Here is a 15975-nt window from a genome sequence, read left to right as displayed (position 1 = left end):
ACTTTTTTAGCCCCATCATTTAGACGGCTGCCATATGTTTTATAAACTTGTTCGTCATTGGGTTCTCTCGTTGTAAGATACTGATCATATAGCCAGTTTTCTTAGTGATTTATTTTGTATAAAGATCGCATGTAATGTATGTATTGCGGATGCGGTGGTAATGTTTTATTTTTTGTTGGAAAACAGTTACTGGAAATATAAGTAACAATTTCCGTACAGGATTCGTGTGCCTTGCTTCTGTTCCTTTCATTAAGTGTATAGGCCCAAATTAGTTTTTGTAGCGCGTTTTTAAATTCCGCAACCTTTTTCCAGTTATCGCAGTTATAGAACGAGCTTTCTCGCTAACTCTAGATTTTAAAGCATACAAATATTGGCTAATGGTCGCATAAATAGGGAAAATATTTCTGCTTTAGGGCATTTCTTGTTATTATTTGCTTTAAAGCTGTCTATTAGCGTTATTGTATGATCAGTGATATGTGTTTTTTAGTGTCTAACATTTCAGAAGCCATTAGTTTTCAACAATAGATCAATCTTGTTCAGTTACAATAGTACTGAGCATGTTTTGTTTACTTATCTAGAACGATAAATTTAGGTGGTTATCTGTAACATAATAAGACAACTCAAATACATCTAGAAATGTTTTAATGTAATCGTAGGAAGATGATAGCAGAAAACCGAGATAACATTTTCCACATGGATAAAGAGCACTTCATTGTCATTTTATTGCGATAGCAATTATATGGATACTTCAGCCGAATTTCTGCCGTCGGTGTCGCCGTCGTCGTGAGGTTCCGTATAAAGTTCAAGGGCTATAAAATCGTCCCCGCACGCCGTATGCGCGAGTGAAAGCGCGCGGGGGACGCGCGCTATCACGGAGAGCGAACGCATGGTGGAAAGCAAACGCGACCGTCGCGTGAAAGGCTTTGGGGGTATGGGAGGGAGGGAGGCGGGGCGACTCTGTGCTGCGGCACCAAATGCTTATCTTGCAACAGGCCGCAAGGGGAACTGGCAGCTCAATCTCCCACTCGAAAGCCAGAAAGCGCGAAGGCAGCGCGGAAGAGAAGGGGGGGGGGCAGCAGCTTCTACTCTGCCAACAACTGCGTTTGTACATTACCCCATTGTGGCGGTCGCCCGCACCGTCTCTTATCTCCACACGGCTCTGACCTTTTTATGCGCCGTGCATTCGCCGCTCAGTTTCCGTTGAAGCGATAGACCGCACGAACCTTCACCCGCTGCGGCGGCTGCGCTTTCTGTCAGCGTTTTGACAGTCGTTGTCTGCGGTCATTCAGTGTGATCTATTCATGTTTGCTTGTGCGCGCTGACACCACGCGTGTTAATTCAGTTAGTAAGTGAATGTGCCCAAGTTTATGTAGCCGATCAACCTACTATCCCTACTCCGAATAGCTCTCTACTAATTTGCTATCACAATTGATACTTCGCTTTTCGGGCGAAGCTGCGCCATTTTTTTTGGACACTGTATACTCAGATAATAATTCGACCTGATTCCTTTAGTTCTTTTCGAATATCAGGCGAACACAAACACCTATACAATTGAGAAATGATGTTTGGAAAATAGGGAAACGACCAAAATGAGTTTCATTTCCTCTCGAAGTTACAGATATTGTCACGAGCTCTTGCCATGAACCACGGCTGTCGCGCAGATAACCAGGTGGAAGAAAGTGGAGAACGACGTGAGCCAAGCTGCCTCGGCACCACGCTCGAAACGCTCTCGTCAACCAGATTCACCGGGTTCGACATTAAACACCTCGTGTGTGACATTTGGTTGAGGTGCTGGGTAACTCCCACGACCTACAACGGTGTCATCAGCACAGGAACTACGCCGAAGCCGTCGGGTACGCCGGACTTTCGCCGTCGCGTTCAATCATGGCCACAGGGCAATACATCCTCACCTGCAGTGCCTTGGCGAGCCCAGTCCCTATCCAGCACAACCCGAGAGCCTACGCACGTTCTCGGCCAAGGCAGAGGAAGATGTGGATGAGTGGCTAACCCATAACGAAAGGGTAAGCCAATACAATAACTGGAACGCTGCCAGTCAGCTTAGGAACGTTGTTTTCTTCTTGGCCGGCACGGCGTTAGTATGGTACGACAACCACGTGGTCAGCCCAGCTACGTGGACACGCTTCGTTGAGGAGATAACGAACTGTTTCGGCGGCTCGCACGCTAGAAGAAACGTGTGGAATTCACTTTAGCTCAGATAGCTCAAGTACCTTGCAAGACTTGCACTACATGTATTGAAGAAATGTTGAAGCGCTGCCGAACCGTCAACCCTGAACTGACAGAGGAAGATAAAGTGGGGCACGTCTTAAAAGCAATAGCGGAAGAAGTGTACAACTTCCTCATTGGAAAAGAGAACTTGCGCACCGTATCAGTACTGATACGGCACTGCCGTACGTTCGAGGCGGTGAAGACTCGCAGAATTACACCAAACTTCGGACGGCTGGCCAACGAAACGACCGTTGTGTTGAGCAAGTGTTGAGACGAGTCCTCCGCACGCAGACCATTCGTCCGCCATCCGCCAGATAGTCCGCGAGGTGCTCCAGCGGCATGATGAACAGGAACATTATGCGGCGCCACGTTGCAGCTCTTTGGGAACTCTTTGGGAACCCCTTTCGGCTACTTGGAACTACTCGGTGAACGTCGTGGATGTTAACGGCTCCAGAGACGAACTGTATTACGACACGACCGAACCACCAGGCAATGATTCGCCCCCTGAACGTTTTGATCCACGCCCACACAACTTTCGTCCACGAAGACTTGCCGGTATACCTACGACTTTCAAAGCGAAGAGCCTCGTTACCCTCAACCGATGTCTTCGGCAGGATACGTCAGTCCGCATCCTGAAGTTCGCCCTTTGCAAGTAGGTTATTCCTGTGGCATGCCTAGCCATATAGCTAGGTACTGTAGCCGACGCCGAGCATTGAACTACGGACCGTCAGCGCCAACTATGCGGTCTACCAGTCGTACATTGCACACTCAGTAGCCAGGAGGCTCCACTTCAGGAAGCCCCTACCGAGAGGACCGACGCGCCGCCCAGGAGACCTACTTTGGAGAAGCAAGAACCCGCAACCGCTACCGCTCCCTTGCCTCCGACCGTACTCTGACGCCACCACCAGCCTTCCGAGCCTCCCGATCACCATCTCCTCGGCCGCGATTCACGTCACCATCGCCTCGGTGCCGTTTCGTGTCAGCCCCGCCAGAAAACTATCCATCGCGGTCGATGGAGGTGAGTTCGCTGGAAAATGTGCGCTGCCGACTCAACTGCCTCCAACTATTTTCATGCTTAAAATAAGGTTCATGTAAGGATTGATGGAATGACTTTAGTCGACACAAGAGCAACTGTCTCGGTCATGAGTGTGGGGTTTAAAGGCCTTCTGGGACGCAAGGTTATGTTTCGTTGGGACCAGTGCACAAGTTTCCGTGGAGTCAGTGGTGAATCATTAAAGCCGGTTGGTGTGTGTAATGCGGATGTGTCTTTGGGTGGGAGAGTTTTTAATGCAGAGTTTACTGTTCTTCCTCGCTCCTCGCATGACCTGCATTATGGGGATGGACTTTTTTGCAATTGTGTGGTGCCAATGTTGACCACCGGACGGCAGAACTCAGTGTGGACACCAGTGTTCCGCCTGTGCTCTGTGAAGGTGCAGCTTGCCCGGAGACTGTTTTGCGTGTCTGATAATTCAGTTGTGCCCGCCTTAACCGCGATGCGTGTTGCCGTCGCCTCTTCATCTCCGACTCCTATCTCGTTCGATGATGCAGTGGAACCAATAGATCGAAATTGCCTCAAGAAAAAGCGTGTTAGTTCCGCACCGCGCGGTCTGAGTGACCAATGGATGCGCGGGGCTGTGTGAGCTAAACTGTTCCGCTGAAGCGGCAGTGCTACCTCAAGGCCTAAAGATTGCCGCGTTTCACGAAGTCTTGCCTATATCAGTGACAGTACTTACAGAGGTACCCTATGGAGGAGCAACCAGTGTCTCGAGCCCCGGGAGCTCGAAAATACATTCCATGATTGATAAATCACTCAGTGATCACGACGTCGAGTGTTCGTGGCCCTACTTACGTAACGCACCTCGGTATTCGACTTTGCGCCGCACGATGGCCTGGCTTCGATTCCTGCGTCCAGAACTCATCACCGCATCAACACAGGAGCCGCCCATCCAATCCGACAAAAAGCCCTATCGTGTGTCCCCCTCAGAACGCAAGATCATCAGCGATCAAGGGCAAGAAATGCTATGCAAAGGACGTCTTTCGAGAATATTCTAGTCCTTGGGCAGCCCCCGTGCTATTGGGAAGAACAAAGACGGTGCAGGGCGGTTCTGCGTTGATTATCGTCGCCTAAACGACGTTACTAAGGAAGATGTATATCAGCTCCCACGAATTGACGATGCCGTCGACTGGCTCTTTGCGGCATCTTACTTTTCCTCTATTGATTTACTGTAAGGTTACTCGCAAATTCCTATGCACAAGGACGACAGAGAGAAGACAGCATTTGTAACGCCCGACGTACTATTTGAGTTTAACGTGATGCCTTTCGGGTTGTGTAACGCGCCCGCAACGTCCTAAAGGTTCATGGACACGATATTACGCGGCTTGAAATGGAAGTTTGCATGTGCTACTTAGACGACGTTCTGATCTTCGGGCGAACGTTTAGTGAGCACAACAACCGTTTAGACTTGGTCTTGAACCGCTTGGAAAAAGCGGGTCTTGTGCTCAATTGAAAAAAATGCCGTTTTGGGGAGCGAAAAAATCTTGTGCTAAGACATCTCGTCGCTAACGAAGGCATCCGACCAGATCCACAAAAGACTGCAGCCGTAGAAGCACTTAAGGTACCTAACTCTGTCAAGCAGTTAAGAAGTTTGTTTGGGTTGTGCTTCTACTGTTACCGAATAATTCCCCGGTTTGCTGACATAGCTCACCTCCTTACATGCCTTCACCAAATAGGCGTTCCCTTTGAGTGGACTGCAGATTGCGACTCATCGTTTCGCCAGGTGAAGTTCCTGTTGACGTCCCAACCAATTCTTCGCCACTTTGATTCTTCATCACCAACTGAGATTCACGCCGATGCCAGTGGCGTAGGCATAGGGGCTGTGCTAGTTCAGCGTATTGGCGACAGGGTACACGTGATCTCGTACACTAGCCGGTCCTTGAGCCGCTCCGAGCGCAACTACACAGTGATCGAACAAGAGTGTCTGGCGGTCATCTTATCTTCCCAGTGCAACGGTTTCGTTCGTATCTCTACGGGCACCCCCTTTACTGTGATAACAGATCATCATTCGCTATGCTGGCTTGTGAATCTGCGGGATCCCTCAGGACGACTAGCGTGCTGGGCCCTCCGCGTGCAGGAATAAGGTTTTGTTATTTGGTACAAAAGTGGCCTGCGATATGCTGACGCTGATTGTCGCTCTCGGATGCCACTTCCAGAAACTGAATGTGATGCGGACAACTTTGATGAATACATCGCTTTTGTGTCCCCGGAAATTCCGCATATGGGTACCGTCATATCCGAGCAGCACAAGGACGGGAGCTTACAACCGCTCTTCGCGGCACCACAGGAGTCATCTGCAGGCAGTCGTTTTCGCCTACGCGATTGTGGCGCGCTGTGTAAGAAGAGCTACTCGGCCACTGGTGCATGCTACCTTTTAGTTGTCTCCAAGAACCTTCGCAGCTAAGTATTATGCACCATGCACGATGACCCAACTTCCGGTCATCTTGGTTGCACACGTACGCTCTACCGGGCTAAAGAACGTTCTTACTGGCCTAAGATGCGGAAGGATATCGAACGGTACGCCGCCAGCTGCTCTCAATGCCAGCGCTACAAGCGTCCTCTACAAGCGCCACACGGCCTGCTTCAACCAATTCGCCCTTGTAGTGCCCCTTTGAGCAAGTTCGTATAGATCTTCTGGGCCATTTCCCGTGATCCTCCAAGGAAAATTGTTGGGTTATTGTTTGCGTAGATCAGCATACACGCTATTGTGAGACCGCCGTATTGCCATCGGCCACAGCTACAGAATTTTCTATCTACTTGCTGGGTCACGTTATAATCCGATATGGACCTCCTCGCAAAGTAATCAGCGATCGTGGGCGACAATTTACCGCGGACATAGTTGAAGAAACACTTGGCCTGTGTTCATGTAGCTTCCGCCATTCTACGCCCTACCACCCACAAATTAATGGCCTCGTCGAGCGCACAAACAGAACGCTTGCCAACATGCTGTCCATGTACGTCGATTCAGCACACAAGAATAGGGACAGCATCTTGCCTTTCATTACATTGCTTCGGCTGCGGGAGGCTATGGGTTCGATTCCCACCGCCGCCGGGCACCCACTGGTTCAAATGGGTACAAGCGTGCCCCGGCCTGGCGTTCGGCTTTCTTCAGGGGTGATGCGTTTGGGAAAGGAGCCTGCGCCCTGAATTCCCGTCGAAACCAACGTGAGCACTTCAATACCGTGAGATACGAGACTACTGGTTGCTCACGGTTTTTCCTTCTTTAAGCTCGTCCGTCACGCTAAACCCTCGACACCATATTGCCCTACTTCGCTCATGACAACGAGTGAATTGATGAGACCCTATCTCGAGCAGAAGAAGCGCGATGCCTCGCTAGGCTACGCACCCTGGCATCGCGGGACCGGTCCAAGATACGCTATGACGGGCGTCACCGCCACGTTTACTTCAATCCTGGTGAACTTGTGTGGCTCTGGACGCCGTTGCGGAAGCGTCGCTTGTGCCAGAAGTTTCTCGCCCACTACGTTGGCCCCTACGTTATTCTGGAGCGCCTCAGTGAAGTGAACTATTGCATTTCGCGTCTCACGAGCAGTGGGCGACGCTCAGCCAAAGCTGAAGTGACACACGTCGCGCGTCTGAAGCGTTAGAATCCACGAGTTGACTGACTCGCCCGGCGAAATTCGTATGCCAGCGGGGAAATGTCACGAGCTCTTGCCATGAACCACGGCAGCGGCACAGACACCTAACGACGTGAGCCAAGCTTCTCGGGACCGCGCTCGAAACGCCTTCATCAACCAGATTCATCTGGTTCGGCGTTAAACACGTCGTGTGTAACAATATTAATTTAACATTAGGCATTACATTTTCCTTTAGAAAAAAAAGCTCTCCCAACTGCATTTTCTTGTTTCTGATTGCTTGGACGTTCACGTGGATGCATTTTAAGGATATACTTTTAAGGACATACTTTGCCAAAACACGTATGAGCTTAACATGTATTACATGTGGTGTTTGAGGTACAGGATTCACCTTGAAATGGGATCCGACTAACAGAAACAAATTACTTTAGGACATAACGTTAAGAGGCTGAGGTCACTCGCATTCTTTCTAGCCTTCACTGCAGAGCAAATAGATTGCCTTATCAGTATTTTTCCGTTAGGCACACATACCTAAAGCTGTACGTATTGACCCATTCTATAGCTTCCTTCAAAAGCACCGGTTACCTTCAAAATCTATACACAAGGCACAGTTTTCCCGAAGTTCATACCATCAGGGTACTCGGACTACACATTCAAAGAAACCATTGCAAAACCACATTAATCAAACGATTGGTCTCCACTGCGCACAAACCTTTCGGCTCATTCGCAGGGTGGCCATCCGCAACCATGGTCATAAAGAAGCGGAGATTCTACAGCTTAACCAAGCTTTCGTTGTCAGCCGCATCATCAACGTATGCCCTTTTCTGGCATTAACTACGAAGAGAAAAACAAGATTGATGCAGTTATATGTAAATTTTAAAATTAAGGTCTCGGTCTGCCGGCTGGGGCATCCACGGCGAGATAACTCATCCTTGATGTGCACAATTCCTTCAATTAACTCACGGAAGTGGTCCTCAATGCACAATAATAACGCCTCCTAACCACCACAACTGCAAGGGTGCTTTTAACCTCCCTCGTACACTCGCCCACGAACCAACACCTGGGAAAGAGGACAATCGCCCATCACACTGTCCACTCCTAACAATCACACCAGTTCCACGTAATATGCACCCAGAGCTTCATAACGCCAGAAGGCTTCACTGAGTAAGAGCCTTATGCAGACACTATCGGGAATCCCCCACAATAGCATACCCTGATGCAGCAATAAGCCCAAACGGAAACGCAATGGTGGCGGTCACCACCGATCACCTCGGTCAAGCACAGGTGTCACAGTTTTTTTTTACTGTAGCCTGAGAACTTAAAGGCCCGACCGGGGGTGTCGACGATGTTGCTACAGAGGATGAAAGCGCCACGGTAACCTCTAAGGCATTACACACTATTAAAAACCAATACGACAATGTACCCCCCCGCACATTGCACTCTCACAAAAGACAAACAACGCCAATGCGACATTTACAAACTCCTTTTCCTCTGCCGAAATCGTGCAACGCTACCACTGAGGCGGCTACACGGACCATTGCCGCTGGTGCAATGCCCCTGCAACCGATACTTACCACATCTTATGGCCTTGCCCATAATACCCCACAAACCCAGCACAAATACAAACTTACCATGAACGGGAGAACCATGCTGACCAGCCAACACGCCAAGATGCAAGAAGCTGTGGTGGATAGGGCGACAACGGTCGCCAGGGACTACGGGCTCCTGACCACCTCCCCTTTGCCCCAAACTTATCTTTGTCTTCAGTAAATGTTCTCTCTGTCATCTTAGTTTTGATTTTATTATTGTTACCTTCGTTGTGTTCTGCGTGTCCCAACAAGCCTCACATCTGGTCTGACATGAACAGCACAGAATCCTGATTGCCGTCAACAGTCTCTTGCAAGGGCATTAAGGCATCGCGTTTTTGCCTAATGCCCTAAAGCGTATGTAACAAATGATGTAGATTTGATTCATCGGACGGCTTGGTTACCCGGCTTCCACTTGGTAAAGTACATTTCTTTGATCCCTTGCATTTCCGACATTTCCATGTTCTTGTATAGCTTTCCCTTTTAGATAGCAAGGTAACTTCTGACATCGCAGCGCAGCTTACGACGTGATATGAAGCCTTGCATATAGCCGTGCACTCATCTGCATTCGACACCTGTTTGCACTCGGGGCATCCAGAATTAGAGCACTGCACGGGCCGATTTTTGCGGCCCGGGCCCGGCCCGGGCCCGTTTTTACATTCGGCGGCCCGCCCGAGCCCGATCAAAGCGTTTATGGCGAGACCCGGGCCCGGCCCGGGCCCAGAAATAATCTACGTTACCCGCCCGGCCCGGCCCGCCACCCCTTTACCTTAAGCCCGAGTCCGGCCCGAGCCCGACTCGAAACCGGCCCGAACCCGGCCCGAGACCGAAAAATACATGTTTTTCAGAGTTGAGAACCCCGAGAATAACTCGCAGAAAGCCCGAGCCCGGCCCGGGCCCGCGTCAAAAAACCCGAGCCCGGCCCGGGCCCGGGTCAAAAAGCACACGTCGTGCCCGAGCCCGGCCCGAGCCCGTGAAAAAACTCCTCTACCCGGCCCGGCCCGGCCCACGGGCCGGGCCTGGCCCGGGCTTTCGGGTAAGCCCGAGCCCGTGCAGTGCTCTATCCAGAATTGCTCGACATAACACCCTTGGCAGCATCAGCGCTTCCAAAGAGACGCCATTGGGGCTGAATCACAAAAGAAAAGCGACCAATGCGTTACCATGAACTACTTACCAAGTTACCATGAACCAGTGACTAGTTGCAGCATATTTGCCCCTAGAATCATACACAGACAAATGTGCGTTGTAAGTCTGTGTTTACATCGACATTCACCAAGCCCTCGTCTTCCTTTTTAGGTGGTGTAAATAAAAACAAACCCCATCAAGGTAGGACATGCTCTACACCATTAATGGAGGAAGTGAGATTTTGTGGAAACCTGAGGATTTGGAGATATTTCTACAACCAAACCTCCAAACAGTGTCAACAGTTCATGTGGGATGGTTGTCTTCGTGATGGTGTCCATGCTACACGCATCGCCTGCGCTAGGAGGTGTAACCGCGGTAAGTATATTGGGCAGCATAATATGCGGCTGTGAAGTATCGTGTGTTGTACGCCAGAAAGAAGGCCGTGCCAAAAAGCACTTGTGAACGAAACGGTACATTCCAACCTACGAGATTCTGTCGCGTATTGGGAAGCCTGTTCACTTCTTATTTCCTTTGTGAAAGTGGTCCGACGTATCGCAGAGTGTAATCTAGTAGAATTATACACAAATGTCTCATATGAGGCACTACTGTACTACTGCGCTGCACTTTCATCTGTAAGCATCGTGGTGCGGTATTGCCACGAATACAGGTGTGCAGCCCGTGTGCTTGCGTTGTAGTACACGTTAAAGAACCCCAGGTGGTCAAAATTAATCCGGAACCCTCCACTACGGTGTTCCTCATAATCAGAACTGGTTTTAGCACGTAAAACCCCAGAATCAATCAATCAATACAGGTGTGTAGCGCAGCTTACATTGATACGATAATTATCTAATGCAGTCATAAGGGAAAAAGAGAGAAAGAAAGAAGTGAAAGTAAGGTAGGAAATAAACGTGACGCACATCTGGTTTGCTGCCATAGGCAGGTACAAATCCGCGACGGGCTCAAAATACCGAAAGCAAATAAAGCACTTTGAATATCGCTTCGTTCATAGTGTTCATCAAAATTAGACTCGAGAAGAAAATAATATGTAACCTGAACACGCGATGATCATCCAAAAGAGCTTGCTGGCGTTGGCATGATATGTACTCTCTGCTTCTTGGCAATTTTCACGTTGAGCCATGTACATAAATCATCATTATTATCTACACGCAGCGATTTGCCCTAAAGCGCAAGTTGGCGCAGGCGCGATAGAAACATACGTGCGATACTGGCTTTATGGTTAGAGCATTGAGCTACTGGGAGGAAGGAGTAACAAGGTTAGATCCCTCGATTGGACACCTAATTCAATATTTAATGCTATTCGCATTCTTTTGACAGCCCGCGCTCTTTACGGGGACTGATTGCCTACATCTCTGTCAAACCGCGCTCCCGATAACTTGGTTCACTGGCAATGGGTGTAGTCCACGGTCTAATGGGCAGCACATCGGGCTGGTGTGCTGGCGGAACTGGGTTTGAAACAAACATGGGTGTCTGGGTATGTGACACTCACTGTTCAAGAAGCCTTCTTGACTAGAAATTGGGTCACAGGACGTGGAGCGACTGCGTATGGGCTGCTCTTCCATGACAAAATTCAAGCTAAACTCGACTCACGGTGAATATGGTTGGTAATGTTATTACCATTGAAACTATGTAGCAACACAGCAAATTGCCAACTCCCAGACGAGTATTCAGTCGGGCTCCTCTCACACTTTCCTCTGCACATGCTCCGCCATCTAGGGGTCCTGCCTAAAGGATCGCGCGAGGCTCGGGTTCAGTTCCACTGAGCAAGAAAGAAATTTAAACGATAGTTTTGGCACCATACCCCGTGGATACAACCTATTTACCCAAGTTGACGTCGAAGAGGTTCATGAAGCGTGGCACACTCTGGCACACACCCAGCGACCCAAGTTGGCGTGAAAGAACTTCATTGAAGAGCTCTACATACCCAGTGCCACATATTTATTGCCACATCCTCAGTGACCCATGTCGCCGTCAAATAGGTTCGTTGTACAGCGTAACGTAGGTACACAGTGCCATATACTCAGGGGTCCAAGTTGGCTTGACAGTTGATTTCGAAACCTGCTCTCTCAACACACCCGCCATATGAACTACCCATTCGACCATGAACTACCCGTGAAACCGGTCGAACGGAAACCTGCTAGAGACATGCATATTCAATAAAAAGCCTTTCAAGGTCTTCTTAATGTAGTGCCAGCAATCTATTGAAAGAAAATATTTCTGTATCTGCCAATTTTTAGCCGTCCTGCATATAGAACAGTGGGCAAATGCGCTCTCTAATGAGTGTGATAGAATTTAAAACGTTTTTTATGAGCTCTGATGTCATATTTCTCACAGATCAGGGTAGTTTTGTCATGCCAGCAGGAACACTTTAAATTGTACTGCAGAAATACAATTCGGTCCAACTGACCTAATCAATTTTGTGCGTTCTACAAATGTTAAACAGCGGAACTGTTTAAGCCGAGCATTAGTCCGTAACGTACAAACAGAAATGTGGGCCGATCCTGGAGGTCGTGCAGAAAGGGTCCAAGCGCATACCCCAGTGAACTAGCGAAGCTCAGCCTGGCTAAGTCTAGCTAAGCGTGGTTTGGACTACTTAAGCTTAGTCATGCATTCATCGATAGTCAATCAATAGCTCATCTATAATCGATCAATAATCAATAAATCCTGGAAAATGCTGGGGATGACATGATAGCGCTAGCCTAGCCCAAATACGTGGCCAATACCTTGCGATAGCAAATCGATAGGCAATCAATAGCTAATTGATAATTGATCAATAATCAATTAATTCCGGAAAAATTCTCGGATGAGTTGGTTGTGCTTAGCCTAGCCCAAAAGCCAGGACTGACTAGGTGCCCGTCAGCTCTGCTGTCTCTTTAGCATTACGCCTCCAGTGCAAGCTGTGCAATTTTTTCTTTTCTGTACAATGACTTTTAGATGTAAACCTTCTCGTATATGACTGACATAGGACACTGAAAAGCAAGCAAGTCGGCTTTATCAGTGCTTACACTATATGGCTCGAACGCATCATTGATATACAGACATGAATACGGTATGCCAGTAGTGAAGAATACCGCATTTTGCTCATATAGCTCTGCCGTATGTTGCAATGTTTTGGGGAAGGCTCTACACTATACCTTTGTTAGCAATATATTTGGTTATTATAAAAGCTTGGCCAGGGCCAGATAATGCAGATAAAACCAGTGCCAGATCCAGCAGTCCCAGATAATGTGGGTGAGAGTGGCGATCTCTGGTCTTCATGGAACCTCTGTTGCCAACACTAGGCAGTGGGTATGTGCCAATAGTTGCAAGCCGCTCTTCAATGAACTTCTTTCGTGCCAACCTTGGTAACTAGGTATGTGCAAGTGGGGATGTGCCGCTCTACAATGACAAAAATATCACTCAAATGTATCTGATGCTGAGCAGAATCGAAACCACATCACAAGGCTTCCTCAAAGGCATAACCTGACGCATTAGTAGGGTGCACTACAAATGCACTGTATATATGCGGTTTTTCAAGGAGCGCCTTTCACGCCAACGTTTTAGCGAGCTGCGACATGAATGCACCGGATATGTGTCGCATCTTCACTGAATCTATCTCCAACTTGGGTCACTCAGTATGTGCCACGGAGTGCGTGGCAAGCGGGGGAGAAATTCTCAGCGTTCGCATGCACCAGCTCGTCATGCATTTCGGAGGCCACACGTAGTCTACGCAGCGGCGGCGCTAGATGCCCCCGAGTGTTAGAAAATCGCAAAAGAGAAGTCCTGCTGCAGTACACATCCCATACGTAACTCGTTCCGATGGTGGAAACACGTTGTGTTGCTATATTTATGCAGTGGGCCTCTTCGATTATCCGTTTCTGAAAATCTCGCACTGTCCGAGGCGGTATGCTTGCAGCCAATGGGCATTGCGCATACATCGCCTCGGAGAGTCCGCGACTGTCACTTAGTTAGTACTAGATGTTTACGGCGCAAGGGCAACTATGGCCAAGGAGAGCCAAACACAGGGTTGGTGGGCGACTCGGGTTGCGACTGTCAGGGACGGATAATCGAAGAGGCCCAATGCTAATGCATGTCATCGAGAGTCCTCATGAGATTGGTTCTGCCGTGCAGCAGCAACCTTCCAGCCCGGAGCCATGGGCAGAAATGTCCGGGAGGGTTCGCAAAAAAAGCGTCGCTTTATACGTTGTTTAGCAGCCATATAAATTCGTGACGAGCAGTTAGGGGCTTCAATGAGCTAGGTGCAATATGGAGTGTCCTTTCTGCAACTTCTCATATTGCTGCACAGCTGTGCTTCTTAATGTTGAATTCCCCGCGTTCTTCCTACAAGAAAGAAGAGGACGAGCATCGGGCCAGGGAACGCGTGAGCGCGTTCGAAGGGACGAGCTGCCAACTTGGCCGTTCTGGGCTGAGGCGGACGCTAATAAACGCCTCATTGAGTCTCTTGTTTTTGTCGGCTGTTCCGTTAGCCACGTACTCTAATATTTGGTGCCGAAGAGCCCGGGAAGCGACAGTCGGGAGCTACCGTCAAGGGACTTCGCTGGTGGCTACCGACTGGAACCAATGCCACGAACCACGGAGGTAGACGGATCAGCTGACCGCCATAGATAAGCTCAAGTTGATGCGAGCGACAAGAAGGGCCCAAAATGCTAGGATCATTCAAGAGGCAAGTGCGGTGCTAGAAAACAATGCCGTGACATTGCGACAGATTGACCGTATTTACGGGCGCCTCAAGAACAATAACGATGAATTGAAGAAGATTAATGATGAATTAGAAAGCCACATAAGTTACGAGGCATTCGAGGCGGATTACGCAACCGTAATTGAATATGAGGACAACGCGACCCACATCTTCGCCGAGCTCCAGAGCAAACGCCGCCAGCAGTCCCAAACCAATTCAATGTCATCGCCAGTCGATGTTCGCGACATGCCGGTGGCCACGGGGCATTCTGAAAGGCCAGGAGTCAAGTTGCCGAAGCTGGTAATTAATGCTTTCGACGGTGATCTGAGCAAATGGAACGCGTTCTGGGAGCAATTCGACCAGATCATCAACCAGAATGGAACTCTTACAGCTACCGACAAGTTCAACTACCTGAGATTATTTTTGAAAGGAGACGCGGCGACAGCTATAGCGGGGCTGCCTACCACCGAAGCGTGTTACGTTGACGCCTTGGACATGCTAAACAGACGTTTCGGGGACAAGAAGCGATTGGAACAGGAGTATTTCTCAAAGTTTCAAAGGCTCACTTCTGTGCGTTCTTCTAATGAAGTAACAAAACTTCGCAAGTTCTACGACCAGGTGCTCATTAACACGCGGGGACTGGAGGCGCTTGGCGTGAGCAAGTCGTCTTTCTCGTCGATGCTATGCGACGTTCTGCTCAGGGCACTGCCACATGACATTGCCGTAGCGTATCACAGATCTTGCGCTACAGAAGCTGCAAGTTCCGCGAATGACAACGTTCAGCAAGCCACGGAGCTAGAGCGTCTGCTGCAGTTCGTCTCTATTGAAGTGGAAAGCCTAGAAAAGAGTGACTTTGGGGAGCAAACGTATACGACGAGGCGACCCATCCTAGAGACAATAAGAACCGCCGGTTTGACAGTGCGATCTCAACGTCATCAGTGCTTCATAACAAAGCTTCAAAAACATCTCCAGATACGGGCTGCATTTTCTGCAAGTCAACGCAGCATTTGACGGAGTCTTGCTGTACAGACCTATCGCTGTCAGCGAAGAAGCAACTTCTCGCCGCCGACATGCGGTGCTTTCGATGCACCATTAAAGGCCACCGTGCGAGGGATTGCAGACGGAGAATTGCGTGCTCCGGCTGCAGAGGTCGTCATGCGTCTAGTATTTGCGGCCCAGATAAACTAAACCGAAAGGCCCATGAAGACGTGAAAGCCAGCAGTATAACTATATTCGCGGCCACAACTAAGAGCAACGAAAGAAGTGACACTTTGACGTGCGTGCTCCTACAGACTTTACTAGTATGGGCTGTGACAGATTATTCATGCCGTTACATCAGAGGCGTGTTCGACGGAGGAAGTGAACGTACGTTCGGAACAGAAGTTCTTTCAAGGCGGGTAAAGTTGAGATGTCTTGGCTCTGATACCATAGCAATAAACACTTTCGCCAGTGTGAGCAGTTGCACACCGAAAAGATGTCGCATCGTCGAGCTTCACCTCCGAAGTCAGCATTCCGACGTTGAAGTTGCATTGAGAGCCATCGAGATACCCCACATTTGCCAAGACATATCAGCCAACACGATGACTTCTTCGTTCGTCACATCATTCAAAAGATCCGGGCACGATATCGCCGATGAACTGATCCACCCGTCCATTGAAAGAGAAAACGGAGTAAGTGTACTAATTGGCTCAGACC

At 49.2% G+C, this 15975-nt stretch overlaps 1 protein-coding gene across 2 annotated transcripts in view; it reads left to right on the top strand.

Annotated features, from left to right (window-relative positions):
• The window catches only part of LOC119459723 (uncharacterized), a 61654-nt gene that overhangs the window by 24275 nt on the left and 21404 nt on the right, over window positions 1-15975 (top strand). Inside the window, exon 1 of one of the 2 annotated variants that reach the window (XM_037721361.2) lies at window positions 9761-9959. The exons of the other annotated variant lie outside the window; for it this stretch is intronic. Coding sequence (XP_037577289.1) covers window positions 9809-9959 — 151 coding nt within the window. The 5' untranslated portion in view covers window positions 9761-9808. Of the gene's footprint in view, window positions 1-9760; window positions 9960-15975 lie in introns of those variants that run through there. 2 annotated transcript variants of the gene reach the window in all.

Source organism: Dermacentor silvarum, chromosome 7 (assembly GCF_013339745.2).
Source record: "Dermacentor silvarum isolate Dsil-2018 chromosome 7, BIME_Dsil_1.4, whole genome shotgun sequence".
Lineage (NCBI taxonomy): Eukaryota > Metazoa > Arthropoda > Arachnida > Ixodida > Ixodidae > Dermacentor > Dermacentor silvarum.
The sequence above is the reverse complement of the archived record's forward strand: the minus strand, read 5'-3'. Positions and strand labels throughout refer to the sequence as shown.